Below are 17,195 nucleotides of genomic sequence, written 5' to 3' on the forward strand. Positions count from 1 at the left end.
ACAATAATACTCACTACAATGAATGCAGAGGAGATTTTTAAGCACGTTAGCTTTACCACCAGTATTAATTATAACAAAAATTTTAATAGTTTAATTTTAAAAAAGTATAAAATTTTAATTCAATGTTTTCTCATACACATCAAATTAACGGTTTCTTCCCCAAGTAGGGAATCAAAGCGATCCGACTAGGATCAGTAAATTTTCATAAGCATCATCCCTTTGCAATCATGGGTATAGTAAACCAAAAATTAAATGCACTTAAAAGTACAGGAACCACAATACATTAATGAAGTGTTACAATAATTACAGCGAACTTGGAAAAGAAATATAAAATTCAAACTGCCAGCTTTCATATGACAGCTCCATTGCACAAAACCGCTACTTGGGACCTGTTCGGAGCGGATTACAAATGCCCATCACTAGCGCTTCATTGTTGTCAAAATAAAGCGATCAAGAGCACCTACATACATTCGAGAGTTTTCTCACACACCTTTTCGCCTTTTTTTCCTGGCTCAACAGTGCTGAAAAACAATTTCCATTTCGGTCCGCGATCCCGTGCATCGTCGTACGTGCTGCGCATAAAATTAATATTGACCAGCCCCAGAAAGCCAAATTGTCAGTAGCTGCCGTCTGAGGGCTGCCAAGTAGCGAGAACCCGTGCTGTGTTGTCCTCTGTGTACCTCTGTGTGCTAGTGTGTGCCCGTGAGCGCGTGTTTGTGTGTGTGGCGTTTAGCCACATTGTGTTCGAGAACAAACGGGGGCCAGGTACGAAAAATCGAGTGTTGCTTCCTTGTTGGAGGTGTACGCGTTTTCTTTTGTTGTAGCCGTAGCCGTTGCCCGTTCGGTGTTGTTGCGCCTTTCGAGGTCGCGCGCGTACCGTGTAAGTGAGTGTGTGTATAGTGTATTGGGCAATAAAAAAAAAACCACCCAGGAAGTGTGCGTGCGTAACAAAAACAGTGTGCGAAGCGTAATAGAGCTGCGTGCGTGCGTACGTGCGTGTGTGTGTGTGTGTGGTTGTTTGTGCAATCCTTGCCAAGGGGGGACCGTTCAGCTATAACGCAACGCATTTTAAGACACACAAATTCACCTGGGTGAAAGCTCATCATTCGTTGGACCAGTTGGATCGATCACCATAATCCCTGAAAACCCAGCGTTTGCTACGTTTTCCATTCACGAAAACAGGGTTGCAAAGAAAGACTCTTGCAAAGAGAGCGAGAGAGGGAGAGCGAAGGCAGAAAAGCGTTCGGCTTACGGTACGGTTGAGAGCGAGGCAGAGCGCGACCCAAGTCAGCAGGTAAAATGTCCGCCATTGTTTTTATTTTTATTTCGCACATACACTCACAGACACACACACACACATACACGATTACGGATTCGGTGCATCGCGGTACACACATAGCAGAATGAGAAGATTCGAACCAGCTTCATCCACAGCAGCACACACACCCGACGAAGATGATGATGACGATGATGGTTTTTCCGTTGTTCAATATTTTCCTTCGTTCCGACCGAGCTGTGGCATCTCTCTGGATGCATTTTTCATCTGCAACCTTGAGCTAGATGAAATTGCCACTGTTTCCACACCGCACCTGAATCATCGAAAACTACCAAAACCATTGCCACCATTGCCCCATCGTACCAGCGTGCCATTTTCATGCCGTTTCCACCCATTCGATTGCCGTCATCCCTGTAACGTTCCAATCCTACCCCATCCCTCCCCCCCACCTAGGCCACCAAATGCTTTCCGTGCCAGAACGTGTCGTGGAAAAACACACATCTTCTTTGTCTCATCCGTGCCGTCCGCAAATCGGCCATTGCTGGGAGGAAAATGTGTGGCAAAAATGGCACAAATCGGCACTGCGTACAAAACAAAGCAAAACTGATGAAGCATTGTTGTCTCTGTACTCGAAAGTAATGCTCTCCATCTTCTTGCGACATTGATCTCGTTTTAGCTAGACGCAAGCAAACGCCAAGGAGGCAGATACAAAATACGCGGTCATCTTTGGCGTCACCATTTGGGGTCTTCACGATCATAAAGGGCAGGCAGACAACGGATCGCCGCCAATACAAAACGACACCACCAGGGGCGGAAGTGCATCGCGTGCATTTATTTCGAGAGTGAATCCATCGTGTGCAGATCGAAGCATCTGTGCTCGCGTATCGGAGCTGCCTCGAAGCGCAACGTGCAACACGCGCGGCAGTCGAATCTGTGCAGCGGTCACAGAGATAAGTGGCGCGAGTGCTGGCTGTTGGCTAAACACGTTCAACGACGCGATTAGGAAGGAAGGAAAGGCCATTCCTTTAGCTTCTTGCTAGGCGTGCAAAATACATCAATCTTCAACACAAAAACACATACACCTCCACACATCCACGATGACCGCCACACCGTCCAGTTCGGCCGTGCGTGCCCTCTCGCTGGAATACAAAAGCCTGCAGGAGGAACCCGTCGAGGGATTCCGCGTGAAGCTGCTGAACGAGGATAATCTGTTCGAGTGGGAAGTGGCCATCTTCGGCCCGCCGGACACACTCTACCAGGGTGGCTACTTTAAGGTGAGAAAGAACCGTGATCGTTGTGCCGTTTTTGGGGTGGCTTGGAGGAGACGAACGCAAGGTCGTTGTTTCAAGCAACCACTTTCTTTCTTCTTTCCCAACGATCTCCACGTGTGCGCTAACGCCACTTTGCTTTGCAAGGGATTGTCCTTCCTCGATCGCGATCGTCGAACGGCAGGAAATGATGTTTAACATTTTGTGATCTTGAACGGGTGTTGCGCGCGCGAGTGTTGTCCAAAAAAGGAAACATACATACCGTTTCGCCTAGCTCTGGCTATATCACCACAACAAAGACGGTACGGGGGGGAATAATCAGCTGCTCGTACGCGTAGCTTCGATAAAGCTCTTGGGCGCGTTGTAACGCCAAGCAGAGCATATTCGTATTGGAAGGTTTTTTTTTGGTTTTTCTTTTTCGTCGATCGACTTGCGCGTGATTTGATCGTGAGCCCGTGCGAATGCGAGTAATCATGCACGATGATCGAGCAAATGAGTGGCGCTGTTGGGCTCACCGAAACAACCTTGGCCGCAGCACGACGACGACGACGACGAACAACGTTGCGTTACTGAAGTCGTTTAACTCGTATCCCCACTACTGCCGTCGCCGCCAATGATCGATACAGCCGTGCCGAGTCTGGGCTGTTCGGTAGCGTCTGTCGCTCGGTCGCTGTTGCTTCTTCTGCGGCTTGTGTAATGGTCGCTTCGCACGGCAAAAAGGCTGGGGTTTTTTATGTTGATGGGTTGGTAATGCTTTTTTATGTGGCTTTAGTCGCGTTGATTAACCCGGGCCACAAACTACGGAGAGCGATAGTGCGTCTGCAATGTTGGAGAAATAGTTCTAACTACTATGTTTAGTAAAGCAACAACTCGAGTGATCGGCGATCTGGTTTAACTTCGGTTCCATAGCTCAGTTTCAAGTAACTCATCGATTATAACTATGCAAACTTAAAAAGACACACACACACCCAGTATTGCGTCGCAGAAAAGCATTTTTTTTATTGAGCGATATTTATTGGCCAACTTGCAGGCATCATCATGTGTCCATGCAAGATAAGGAAATTAGAAAGCGTACGTTCATATCAGAATACTGTTTCGTTCTTTGTTGCAGCGATACCGGGAGGCCATTTGGGGCGTATTATGGAACAATTATTTTGTAAATACGGTCAGAACGTGCGCAAAAAGTTGGTAAATTGTTCAGAGCTGTTCATTGTATGAGCTTGTGTCTCCGCGATTTTGCTAACTGTGTAAAGGTCCACCTAATCCAGGGAACATATGCACATTCCTGATCCTAATGCTGGGTGAAGAATGTCCCTGGACTATATGGGCAAAAACTCGCAGACCACATGTGCGGCAGAAGTGTGACGATCACCTCGAATGAGTGATTCTTGCTGTTAGGAAAATTATCGGAGACGGCTGATTTTTATGCCATAAATTGAACTACAAATCAATTTTGCCTTTATAAAAGATATTTTAAAGAAAATCGGGTAGGTTTTTCCCAGTAGGTTCCGTTGGATCGATCTGCGTGTGGCAATATTGCATCGCCTTCGGTGCAGCAATATGCATCTGCTATCGATTTTAGCAGGTGTGGGGGAGAGGGGAGGGGAGAGAGGAGCCAAACAGCAGTAAATAGAAACAACAACCAAGAAAACATAAAGAAACCAGCCAGAAACATACAACCACATCCACCAGTACTTGTTGCATGAAAACATTCGCCCCCCCCGTGTTTCTTCAGCCCGGCAGAATTGTGTGGCCAGAGAGACGGAAGTGTCACATATTTAATCACACGATTGCCAACACGCTGAACCGATCGTGAATTCGTTGCGCCGTGAATTCGCTAGGAGGCGGGTCGGTTATATAGTCATAAGATGTTTGAGTCCGCTTCGCGCCAGTTCACCGTCTACCATATCGGTTTCCTGCCAAGCGCGAACGAATAGTACGCGAGCCCGCGAAAAAAGGGCCCTATTTTTAGCGTGTGTGTTAATTGATTATTCTGGTTGGCTGTACTTTGCGGCCCTTTCCGCTGTCGTCACCGCCACCGGTGCTTCCTACAATGTCCCCGGGCTGACGCTTTTGTCATCGGAACCATGCATGCACGGCTGTGAGAATGCACGCGCCTGAACATATGTACATCCGGAACGGGTTTTCTCGTGCTTGTGTAATGCTGTCAATTTCCTTTTTTTGCCCGTTCCAACCCGGGGTGTTTGCGCCGCTACCCCGCTTGCCGTTGTGTTCTAGTGGAGCAAATCGACAATAATCGATCGCGGGTTGTGGTGCATTTAATAACCGATTGCGAAAGAAAAAAAAAGCTAAACGAACGGCTGGAGCCCCATCCCACCGAAAACATCGCGTCACACGCTTATCTGTGCCGTACTTCGATGAAATCGATGCACCCGTTGCATCGTGTCATAGTGTTCCGGTTAAGGTCCCGGGTGGCATTGAGTAAGGGAGGTTATTGGGCGCGGTTGTGTGTGTGTGTGTGTGTTATCGTCGCGTTGTCAGTCAAGGTCTTTCGATTCGCTTTCGGGAAGATTGTTTATGAATTGGGGTTTGTAGAACAAGCACAAGCTGATAAGAATCAACCAAGGGAAACATTATAATCAACTGTGTTCCGCACAGCATCGCCTTAATCGCCTGGTCAGCGTATTTGGATGCTGAGCGATATTCGAATAGACTTTTAGACTTTCGTCGCTACTATTTCACTGTTATCTAACTGCCAAAATAATTGTTATAAATTACCAATATTTTTAAAAAAGTCGTTAGTCTACGCTCAAGCCGTACTTATGATCTGGAGCACAGCATCCAGGATCAAACGGAATTGTTCGCCGATTTTTAGTAGATCGAAGGGAATCGAAGGATCCGTGAAGAAGCTTACTAAAATACTTTTTTGTGATATATATTCAAATCATAATTTTTTGACGATGATCCTACCCAAACCACCGTATAGGGACGAGATGTTCGAAATTATTTTCAAAATATTTGTCTTTCAGGGCAATACGGCGCAAGCCGTCATACTTAAATCATAAAAAATAAAATATAGTTGTCTTCCCTTAAAATAAAAAGATGACACGGGACAATGAACCTAAAAGACAATATAAATCAATTTCTATCTAATATCGCTCACGATCAACAGTTCAAAATACCTTAAAAAGCGCTGTCGCAATTTCCACTCCGACAGCTGAAGAATTAAGCTCCAGTTAAGCTACTGAGTGCAAGAGTACAAGAGTATGCTCATATTGTACTACCTAAAATGAGTTATTAGGTTACCTTTTATGTAGCAGAAGCTTATCAAAGGATCGAGCGTTCGGCACAGAACCTCGGGTTGGAGATTAACGAGGCGACCCTGCTAACAAACACTGATTTACGCAGAGGTGATGTACAGATACAGGTGACCGCACCTTCGAAGTCGTCCAAAACTTCACCTATCTGGGGTCAAAAGTCAGCCCATCGAAAACAACATTGATGTTGAGTTACGCGCAAGGGTGCTGGCTGCCAACCGGTCATCCTACAGCCTGAGGAATCTTCTCCACTCGAAATACCTGTCGCGACGAACGAAGCTAGGATTAGCCAGAGCATTTATAGTCCCAGTACTCACATACGCCTCTGAGACATGGACTCTGTCCAAAACCGACGGAGCTCTCTTAGCCGCGTTCGAGAGGAAGACACTCGGAAGGATTTTTGGCCCCGTGTGTGTGTGTGGAAGGACAATGGAGAAGCCGCTACAATGATGTGCTCTACGAGCTGTACGATCTGGTGGGCTGGTCACGTCATGAGAATGACACCGGACGACCCAGCCCGTAAAGTTCTTTTAGACCGTCCACATGGACAGCGGAAGCGTGGTAGGCCCAAATTGAGATTGAGTGATGGCGTTGATGCGTCCGCCAGAACGGCCGGGATAACGGATTGGCAGATGACGGCGCTAAACCGTGAGCGGTATCGAGGATTGTTGCCGCAGGCCAAGACCGCGAAGCGGTGGTAGCGCTTGATAAGCGAAGGTTACTTTTTTAGCCGCATTGCCGAGATTTTTGAAGAACTCTGTGGTAAATAATGGAAAACACAGTGAGAATTTGTGCCAGATATCAGTGCAAGTATCAGGGCGGTCCGGTGGCCCAGGCAACAGTGGCGTCGGTCTTCACACGGCAGGACCGGGGTTCAAATCCCATCCCGACCGCCTCCCCGTACGTAACGATGACTACTTCACTACGGGTAAAATTAAGTCACAGAAAGCCAGAAATGGCAGGCCGAGACCCCTCGAGGTTGTAGTGCCAAGGAAGAAGAAGAAGATCAGTGCAAGTGGCAAACAAAACAGTTGATGAGATATCTGTAATGTACTTCAAACATTGTATTACGTTCATGGTCCCTATTACTAGTTTTAAATTAATATTTATATTTATTGAAGATCGTTCCGCCTTTATATGATAACACTAGAAGTATCATTCCTATAAGTAAACCCCTTTAATCTAGTGCATCCAGATTCACTATCGCCTGATGCTTATCAATAATTTGTACGCGCGTCATTCAAGTAGTAGTCACAGACTGATTGAAAGTTCGCACGTGCACGAACCTTGAGCGCAAAAATCAAAACATGTAGCTTCTTCTTCTTCTTGCCTGGCACTACAACCTCGAGAGGTCTCGGCCTGCTATTTCTGGCTTTCTGTGACTTAAATTAACCCGCAGTAAAGCAATCAGCTCTGCGTACGGGGAGGCGGTCTGAATGGGATTTGAATCCCGGTCCTGCCGTGTGAAGACCGGCGCCAGTATAGCTATTGAAGAATCATTGTCCACTATCATCCCAACTGGTTGGGTAATCGGCAGTGAAGTTTTGATTTTCATTCGATCTTATCATTCGGATGGCAAATAACATTTCCAACATGAACTTAATCCGTTTCCTGTTTTTCTCTCCTTCTTTTCATTTTAGGCGCACATGAAATTTCCCCCAGACTATCCATATTCTCCACCGTCGATAAGATTTTTAACAAAAGTCTGGCACCCGAATGTCTACGAGGTAAGCGAATCGAAGCCGTGCTGGCTTTTAGCAAAAGACACCACCATTAACCGCAAATTTCGTTTGCATTGTCTTTCTAGAATGGTGATCTCTGCATCTCAATCCTCCATCCACCGGTTGACGATCCGCAGAGTGGCGAACTGCCGTGTGAACGATGGAACCCGACGCAGAACGTACGTACCATCCTGCTATCCGTGATTTCCTTGCTCAACGAACCGAACACCTACTCGCCAGCAAACGTCGACGCGTCCGTCATGTACCGAAGATGGCGAGATTCGCACGGCAAGGACAATGAATATCCTAACATAATAAGGTACGCATGCGAGCCGCGCTAGCACGAACCGGATCCCTAATCGGTTACCATTTTCCATCCCATTTTAGACGACAAGCACAGGCCGCCAAGGCTGAAGCGGAAAAGGAAGGCATCATTGTACCGCTCACGCTAGAAGAGTATTGCATCAAGTCGAAAACGAAACCTACCGGCCAGGAGCCACAGGTGAGTTTCATCACTGCCCACTGGAATAAGCCCGACTCGATTCTTGCTGAAGGCAAACATTTTTCTTATCTTCATTTTTTAAATTCTGGCCAATGGGAGTATGCTTTGGTTTGGGGCGAGAGTTTTAAACCAGCGGGCATAGAACGTGTGTTGCAATCCCCATGCTTACGTCAGTTCAAGCGAGATTCTTGAGCAAATGCCCAACCCAAGAGGTTATCGGACGTAAAATGAATGTGCGCGGACGTATTCAATTACACGGTGCATTCGTGTTGCTTTTGGCTCTATCAATGCAATTTGCACCTATGCATATTAATGCTCCTTGCGCTAATTTAAATTATTGTAACAGCCGCGAAACGGTGACCGTGTGTTCGGTTTGTTTTCGCTCTAGCCTTACACAGCAAGGTCAAATCAAACGGCGGTAGTTGACACTGTCGGAAATGAATAATTTATACACCTGCTGTGGATACCGAAACAGAGGGACGACGTACTGTACGATTAGTCTGAAATTGATTCATTCATTTTTGTATGACCGTGGCCCTAGCGCCTAACAAATTACAAGAGGAGGTTCTATTAATTGGTGTATTTAGCATAAAAAGGGTTTAGATCCTGGTTGTTTTCTTACTTACTCACTTACTTACCAGGCGCTACAACCGCTTTGCGGTCTTGGCCTGCTGCAACAATCCTTGATACCGCTCACGGTTTAGCGCCGTCGTCCGCCAATCCGTTATCCCGGCCCACGCTTCAGCTGTCCGTGTGGACGACCTAAAAGGACTTTACGGGCTGGGTCGTCCGGTGTCATTCTCATGACATGACCAGCCCACCGGCCAGCCTGGCGAGTCTAATGCGCTGTACGATAGTGAGATCATCGTACAGCTCGTAGAGCTCGTCGTTGTAGCGGCTCCTCCATGGTCCTTCCACACATACGGGGCCATAAATCCTTCTGAGCATCTTCCTTTCGAACGCGGCTAAGAGGGCTTCGTCGGTTTTGGACAGAGTCAATGTTTCAGAGGCGTATGTGAGTACTGGGACTATAAACGTTCTGTAGTATGACCGGTTGGCAGCCAGCACCCTTGCGCGTAACTCAACATCAATGATGTTGTCGGTGCTGACTTTTGACCATCAGATAGGTGAAGTTTTGGACGACTTCGAAGGCGCGGTCACCTGCATCCGTACATCACCCCTGCGTAAATCAGTGTTTGTTAGCAGGGCCGTCTCGTCAATCCATTCTGAGGTTCTGTGCCGCACGCTCGATCCTTTGATAAGCTTCTGCTACATAGGAGAGCCTCAAACCAATGATGTCTATGTCATCAGCGTATGCCAGGATCTGGATTGACTTATAGAAGATGGTCCCGGAAGTTTCCACCTCCGATTTGCGGATGGCCCTCTCTCTAGCGCCAGGTTGAAAAGGAGACAGGCAAGCCCATCTCCCTGGCGCAGGCCCTTGGTGGTAGCAAAGGAAAGCCCTGAGAGTTTTCCATGTTGGCCATTGTCAATCTTACAAGCCTGGTAAACTTGGCCGGGATTCCAAAAGAGCTCATTGCGTCGTACAGTTTTACCCTGGCTATGCTTTCATATGCGGCTTTAAAATCAATGAAGAGATGGTAGAAAGAGATGGTTTTATTAAGAGTGGCAAAAATGCTCCTTTCATTTCCTGCTTGTATATGTGAAAAGCTGGAATGATTTTGCTGCTCATCACGAGCATGATGAAAAATCGTTAATATTCGTATGTAAATCCTCCAATAAATTTGCGCTTGCCGATTTGCGGCTGTACCGTTTATCGCAAACAGACGATCCGATTTGCTCACAGCATTACGTACGCATGTCGGATTAGCATGCATCTTGCTTAATGTCCAAGTTCAAGGACTTTCCCCGACACTGCCATTTTTGACATCGTCTGCAAATGGAATGTATTTACATGAACTCCTTCAAAATGTGATTGATTTGCTCGACCAGCGTTACGTATTGTAGTGGTTTGTGTCTGATGGAGGCTTCCGTTTAACTGCCAGTAGTATCCGATTGCACTGCAACATTGTACCGTGATTTTACGAACCACGGCCAACGTGCCATCCGCACACTCTCTTGCTCCCGTGGTAAAACTGCGATGGAGCCCGTGCAACAGGCGCAAAGCGGGGTGTGATTCGGTTTACAAATAAATCATCAGGGGCAAATAACTCAACGGTTGTTTATTGAAAATCGAATCGCGTACATCGTTATTATACTTTCGGCTTTAGCATAATCTTTCTTTCGCGGCCCATTATGTGGTGGGGGGCATTGGGGGGAATTCCAGTCTAGTTGGTGGTACAGAAGAAACCAGGAGCGAGACATAAGCTTCTTCTCGGTCATCATGCGGTGCGGTTGAAGGAATGAGCCCAGACATGTTTACACGGTATCAATATCAATATGCTTTCGCAGACTGGCCGAGCGAGGCGTGTTCAACTTAACGTTCAGTATTATCGATTATGTGGACGGGTGGACTTCTTGTTATTCGATATTTTACAAGAATGTCACCAACGTTAGGTTGGGAACACAGCATTTAAAGCTGCAAAATCTCGCTCTCTCTCTCAACGATTGTGCTTTTGCTACTTCTTTTGGGCATTGGGAAGAGGCTCCGCGTTGTTCTTGAAATTTGTGCAGGAAAAGAAATCCAAACACGCAATGGGCGACGGCTGGTCAATAACAATAACCATTTCCCCGTCTAGGAATTGTTATGTTCCTTTGGCTTTCCGGGCTTTCCGCATGATGATTTTTGCCTTGAAAGCTATCGACAGAGAATCTGCTCACTGTTTTCTTTTTTATTTCGCAAATCGGAAGGTTTTGGTATATAAAAGTGAAAACATTAATATCGATCTCTCAGCAATACGGCCAGGCCGTTCTTTATGAATAAAAAAAAATCGATCTCTTGTCTCAGATTGACACTCAAATTATATTAAGAAGCTGCTTTTAGTCTATTGTCTATTTTTTGTCTCTGCTGAATTTGGTAGTAAAATACGAATTAAACTCTCTAACGGCACCAATATTGGGAGAGTGGCAAATTTTGCTGGTAGAAGAAAATGGCCAGTAACCGTTTAATCCTTCAAATTGTATTTATCGATTGACGATAGTGAGGGGTATTTTGAACATATTGAACACATGCATCGATTAGGGCTCAAATGACCCAATCTGGCATTGACGGTCGATTGAAGGAAGTGAACACTTTACCATTTACCATACATTTACCATACATAGAGTGCCTAGTGTCTAGTGCACGTAGGACTCTTGGTGTTTTGAAGCGTTGTAGCTCGTGATTTTAGCGATCCCAGCTCGATGCCTTAAAACCTTATTTTGCGCCTTGATGAGATGCGTTCAGACATTGACCGCACCGAGCGAAACCAAAGGTCCTTCACAAGATGATTCAAAGGATTCCTACTGGTGATTGGTCTACTAGCTTGCCTTGCTATGAGGATAGATGTCGGTTACTTGATCGCTGCAGTCGCTAGAAGTTCGCCGATCCATTTCACAATCTACCTTTGCTGTGGCGGTTCTATTAAACTCTATTGATGCACCTGTCCTACGCTCCGCGATTCCCTTGTATGTTCCTTTGCGATTGCTCCGTTCACGACTCTCCCTGTGTTTATATCCCCCCTGGTCGTACATCAGTGGGGAGGAGCGATCCGCTAGTTCGCGCTATCTGCTCCTTCAATTCCTATTCCCATCTTTTTGATCTACTACCCCTTCGTTATGCTCTTTCCGTTTCCGTATGTTTTCCTCGACCTAACACTTTCTCCTCTTCACCTGACTTGCTAAGTAAGATTAAGTTAATTAGGATTAGGTCAAGGTAGTAGATGAGGTTAGATGAAGGGTTTTTAGCATGTAAGGGAGTATTTGTTAAGTCTTTAAGGCGAGTCGCTTCGATCTATGACGACGGTCAAGATGTTTTGGAAGGCAAGATTTGTTTTGCCAATTTTTACAGCTTTAAAGCCAACAGCCGATTTTTTTGCATGTTGCTGTTGCATCTGTTGGGTCCTCTAGGCTGCTCTATGTAATGTGAGAAAATATTGTGCAATAACTGTGGGCTATATTAGATTGCTTTGTTCATATACGCCCAGTGTAAGATGAATCCATCAGTCAACGATACTGACACCGCAAACATTGAAGGTAATAAATTTTCCTCTGATTAGCGAAACAAAAAACCCCATAATCACCAGTCCCGAAATACTCGAAACGGGTGCGATTTGGTCGCATCTTCAGCCATCTACATTTAGCCTTTGAACTTCGCAAAGTATCATCCTCCAGCAAGCGATTGATGTTGTTGAGTTGGCCAAAAGTCAGTTGCGGATGCATCTCTATGCACTTTGCCCCCATTCATCACGTCCACTGAGAAAGAGCCTCCTCTTGTGAACTGTATGATAAAACCCGCCACATCGCTAATTTTGATCCGTTGCTTCTGCCCTGTTTCCTTGCCTTGCCTCACTCATCCAGCAAGCTAAACTGCATTCGGTGCGAGGAGCAGAGCACTGGGAAGGCCTTTAAATCCAGTTTTCAGAAGTCGGGCAGCGAGTTGGGGCCCGGAGTTTCGAAACAGCAAAGTCCGGGAAGCAAAACGGGAAAGAAGTGTTCTCCCAGCACACACACACACACACACACACAAGAATGGCATGAAAAATGGCTGTATATTTATATTAATTATAGAAATAACTTCTTTGAAAAATATCTCCCGCCACACGGACGGGGTTGGGATGCGGGAAACGAGTATAACGAGTGTTAAAAAAAAGAAAGAGAGCGCGAGCGTTGCCTCTTGCGTGAAATCGGCTTCCCGTTCAGTTTCTGCTGGTGTCCGTGCTTCTGAGCAGTGGGTCTGGCGAAGGTGGGAAAAGGTGCCACTAATAAGATTTGTTTCCACACATCACTTATCACCTTCACCGTGTGTTGGCATTGCTTTTGGCATGCTTAGTGGTGATATCCTTGTAAGAAGCTTCCATAGGAAGTGTTTCATTTTCTTGTCTTGGTTTGACTTTGACGCCCGGTGGGTTTACATACACTTTGGAGATTTTATTTGCTACCGATACATGCTGGATTATTCAAATGTTTAAAATTCTTTACGTTATCAGACTTTTTTTTATAAAAACGAGCCCGTTTTTACGAATTCCCATAAGACCTGATGAGGAGATGATCTGAGAGAGGGTTCCTCAAGGATATGGTTTATGCTCATAAGGCAGCTACTTTCCAACAACTTAAGTCTACAGTTTTTTTTTCTACTACCAGAGTTAGGAAAAGATAAGCCATAAAATAGCAAAAGAGCATGAATTACGGGGCAAACAAGATGTACCAACTGGGAAGGTCTCGCAGGAGAAGTCCTTCACTGCTACTCCATTGTCATGTTCGCTGGAATCAATCTCATTCGGCCTACGAAGTTACCATCATAAATTACCCTATCGTAAAGTTAATACACCTTCTTCAACCCCTCGATGGCAGTTGTGCAGAAGAATCTTCCCCCTAGTAAATCGTAAATCGGACCAAACTACCAACCGAACCGCCGTTCGAATGGCACCAAGAATGCGAATGCTATGTTGGGTAGTTTTTCGCGATGGCTTCTCCACACACGGACACGAATACGGCGTGCTTAAGAGTACATCATATGTACTCGGAGTTCCTGCCCGATGTGCGGCCCCCTAGCTTGCCCCCGGGGGGTTGCAGTGCCGGAAATCTGCTGCAAATGACTCCCGAAGGGATTATAGAGTAGCAGCTAACCGGCACCGCACACCACGCAGGTCGCCGGGAATAGGGTGGTGTGGGCGGTTCCATTGTAGCGCTATACAAATAGCTACACATTTATTAGTGACTTTGCCAGCGTGAGGGAAATATTATGGCTTGCATTTTCACGCATCATATGTCACAGACGACAGCGACGTTGTGTATTACGCTCCGTGTGCAGCGGTCCCCGGTTGTGGTCGTTTCAGACGCTCCCCCTGCTTACCGATTAACTGCCTCGGAAGCGATTTCTTCAGATGTCAGGAAAAGAAACTCCCCGAACTTTGAATTCCTTGGTGTTTTTTGTTGCTCCATCTCTCCCACGGATGAATGAAGTCGTCGGGGCTATAGGACGGTTCAGGGTGGATGATGATGTTGTTAGCAGCGCTGGTAATATGTCCACTCGTTAGTAAAATGAGCTGGAATGTTGCTGAGCTGTTGGGGATTTTTGCGTTTGCTGATTCGCCCCTTTCAGTTTCGAATTGGATTGAAAGTTGATTGTTTGTGTTTGTTAAAGCATGATTTTTCTTTAAACGATTGTTAGGTTAGTTTAGGAATGATTTAGATAAAGATCTTCAAGGTTTTTAATTCGATAGTTCTGGGCTATAGAAATCCATTTTTAAGAAGAGTAAAATTAACTCTTGTTATTCAGTTATAACTGCTTCGAGTTTTACAACATCTTCTGACTTCTGCAGCAGAAACTGGCAATTTAAATCATTGCCTTAACGCCCGGAGGTTGTTATCCTTGTGACACTTGGACCAACGGAGGAATGAGGACAGAGGTCTAAGCGGTTAAGAATATCCTAGACTCGACGGATATTATTTAAGAAGAACCTTCCATCCATCTCTCAGACAACGTTGTCCAGGTCTTCTCCAACTTCCACCTGTGTTTTAGCAAAGATCCTGAGAATTTTGTAGGAAATCTCTATCGGAGATCCCTTATCTATCCATTCTGTTGAATCAACTGACACACCGTTTGCCGAAGGGCGGGCGGTCGGGATGCTGTCTCAATATTTGGAAACATTTTTCTTGGATTTAGGACATCCTTCTTCTTCTTAACCTAACCCCCTCTTTCTATTAGGCTCAAGCCTGCCATTTCTGACTGACTTGACTTATTGATACCGAATAGTTGGATAGTCAGTCCTCATTCTATGGACGAATAACCGGGGCCGCTGTCGCATCTACTACCTGGCCGACATATATGATACATGCACAATTCGATCCACGTAGTTTTCTCCCGCAATGTTCAATGCCATCCAAAGTTTGTCTATTTGCGTTTAGCTGCATATGATATTAAAGTATTGTTCCCGCTTTTGCTTGCTTGTTTCAATTCCAGCTCGATATGACCGACTTCTACGACGATGATTACGATCTCGACACGGAGGACGACGATAATGCATCGGTTGAATCGTACGCCGACGGTGATGACAGTGGCAACGGTGAATCCTAACGAGCTTACACTCTCGGCCAGACGACGGCGACGATGACGGGCAGCATCAGCGAAGAAATGTAACCAAATCGAGTGATGTGTCCCGTAAAGCATGGGGGAGACATTCGGTTCAAAGCTTGGGCCAGGAATTATAAAAATGAATGCCGATGAGAGAGAGAGAGAGAGAGCGCGCGGGAGGCAACAGCACAACCCTTTTTGGGTGTTGCGATCTCAAACAGCAAAGCTCTCGTTGGCGGTGGCGGAATCTGTCGTCGAATCGTGTTTGTTGCTGATGAGTGTGCCAATGTTCGCGAGACATTGTTTGTCTGTTATGGTTTTTCCTTTTCGTTGCCCTGTCACACACACACATCGGCCGGCAAAAAAAAAATTGGAAGGTTAAGTGCGCGCCACCACCACCAAACGTGTAAAGGGAAAAGGAAGTGTATGAAATTATTGTGAAGGCAGTGAAGGAAGCTGCTGTAGTATTTTTAAACCACACACACACACAGAGAACTGAAAGCCCTGCTCAAATCGATGCAATCATCTCTAATCTAATGATTGTGGCTGGATGGATAGAAGAAGAAAAGCGGAGATCGATTGATCGATGGCGGAGAGAGAGAGAGAGAGCGATCGTGCATGTTATCTCATGGCGTACTAAAATCTGTGTAGTGATGATAGTTTTTAAAAATTTCCGCGAAGCGATGCAAGCGCGTCTGCGAGGTATAATTTGAACCACCCCAAATCACAATGGAACAGGGTAACCCTAAATTTTTTGTTTTATATCAGCATTATTTAGTGTGAACATCAGAGACGTAATAAACATTTTATATTTTTTCGTCCTTTTTTCTTGCGATGCTTTTTTTTTTTGTTTCGATTTTTGTGCACTAGCTTCGGGTTTTTCTTCTTTGCTAAGCTCGATTAGCTGCTGTACTCGTTGCTCTTTTGTGTCCCTATGAACTCGTAATGAAGCAGCACGTGAGAGAATAGTAAGAGTCGAGGGAAGAAATAGTTGATGCGAACCTAAGGCGCGCGCGTCCGCTGTTACACGTATGATTGATATGAACAAGCGCATCCCTTAATCATAATTAATTACGTTCAATTAGTCTCCGGATAAGTGCAAGTGCGCAGGACACAGTGTATAGACGGGGGCAGAATATACGAAACACCTGTGCTCGAGAAAGGACATGCAATAGTTTGTAGTTTTACCTAGCAGCGCGAGACATCGTGAGAGAGAGAGAGCTCCGTAGACCCAAACCGATAGCGATGCGTAAAGTGGACATGGACGGTGACCTGGAAAATGGAAACTGCGTATTATTATTGATAATGAGAGAAATGTTACAAACGAAGAGGAAGATCGCCGTCTTTGATTACTCTGTAAGCCACCCCCCGCCGAGCGAGCGCCGATGAACAGGCAGCCAAGTACGAATCGAACGCTATTGAGGAAGGCAGAAATAAGGCGACAAAGGTTCCCTTCTTTCCATCCATCCACCGACACACCCTAACCTCCAGGGTGGCCGAGTGCGTTTGAGTGTGTGTGTGTCAAGCAATCCTTTCTCACACGCTACTCTGGAAGCTCTTGGGGTGTGCGGTGCCGCTAACGAACATTATTTTTTATTAATTTAATTAAAATTGTTCATTTACCGATTTTTTTTTTCGTTTACCATTTCCCTGAAAACGCTCATTACAAAACAGTTCAAAACGTCCAAAAGCATCGTCATCTCTTCAATCAGGCAGTGTAGAATGTAAATACATGATTAACAGTGCTAGCAAAATGTCCGGTTTTTTTGTGTGTGTCCTTTATTTCATTTATCAGCTTTGCCTGAGGGGTGCCAATTGCAGTAAAGCTATACGCAGCATGTCTAATACAATACAATATACCGTGATTTGTAATGTGACCGTAGCGGTGACTAAAAGCTAATGTTTAGAGGAGAGCTGCACGAAAGAAACGAAGCAACTTCCGGGAAAACAAAATCCGTAATGCTATGAGAGCTTGG

General features: G+C 45.7%; 1 protein-coding gene across 3 annotated transcripts; it reads left to right on the forward strand.

Moving 5' to 3' along the window:
* Positions 1 to 427: 427 nt before the first annotated feature.
* LOC118512698 (ubiquitin-conjugating enzyme E2 R2) lies at positions 428 to 16,977 on the forward strand. 3 transcript variants are annotated; one of them, XM_036057512.1, is made up of 6 exons: positions 428 to 1,294; positions 1,953 to 2,550; positions 7,463 to 7,549; positions 7,630 to 7,862; positions 7,931 to 8,045; positions 15,109 to 16,977. In XM_036057512.1, exons 2-6 carry the CDS (start codon positions 2,374 to 2,376, stop codon positions 15,220 to 15,222), a joined length of 726 nt encoding a protein of 241 aa, XP_035913405.1. In that variant the 5' UTR covers positions 428 to 1,294; positions 1,953 to 2,373; the 3' UTR covers positions 15,223 to 16,977. The 3 variants fall into 3 exon arrangements, with proteins under 3 accessions (XP_035913405.1, XP_035913406.1, XP_035913407.1); XM_036057513.1 differs by having other exon boundaries at positions 1,957 to 2,550; XM_036057514.1 differs by lacking the exons at positions 428 to 1,294; positions 1,953 to 2,550 and adding an exon at positions 7,216 to 7,348.
* The last annotated feature ends 218 nt before the right edge of the window (positions 16,978 to 17,195 follow it).

This window comes from Anopheles stephensi, chromosome 3 (genome assembly GCF_013141755.1).
Source record: "Anopheles stephensi strain Indian chromosome 3, UCI_ANSTEP_V1.0, whole genome shotgun sequence".
Taxonomy (NCBI): Eukaryota; Metazoa; Arthropoda; class Insecta; order Diptera; family Culicidae; genus Anopheles; species Anopheles stephensi.

Coding starts and splice junctions, on each gene's coding strand:
- LOC118512698 (XM_036057512.1), top strand. CDS start 2,374: ATGACCGCCACACCGTCCAGTTCGGCCGTGCGTGCCCTCTCGCTGGAA. Junction 7,550..7,629: donor GGCACCCGAATGTCTACGAG/GTAAGCGAATCG, acceptor TTGTCTTTCTAG/AATGGTGATCTCTGCATCTC. Junction 8,046..15,108: donor CTACCGGCCAGGAGCCACAG/GTGAGTTTCATC, acceptor TTTCAATTCCAG/CTCGATATGACCGACTTCTA.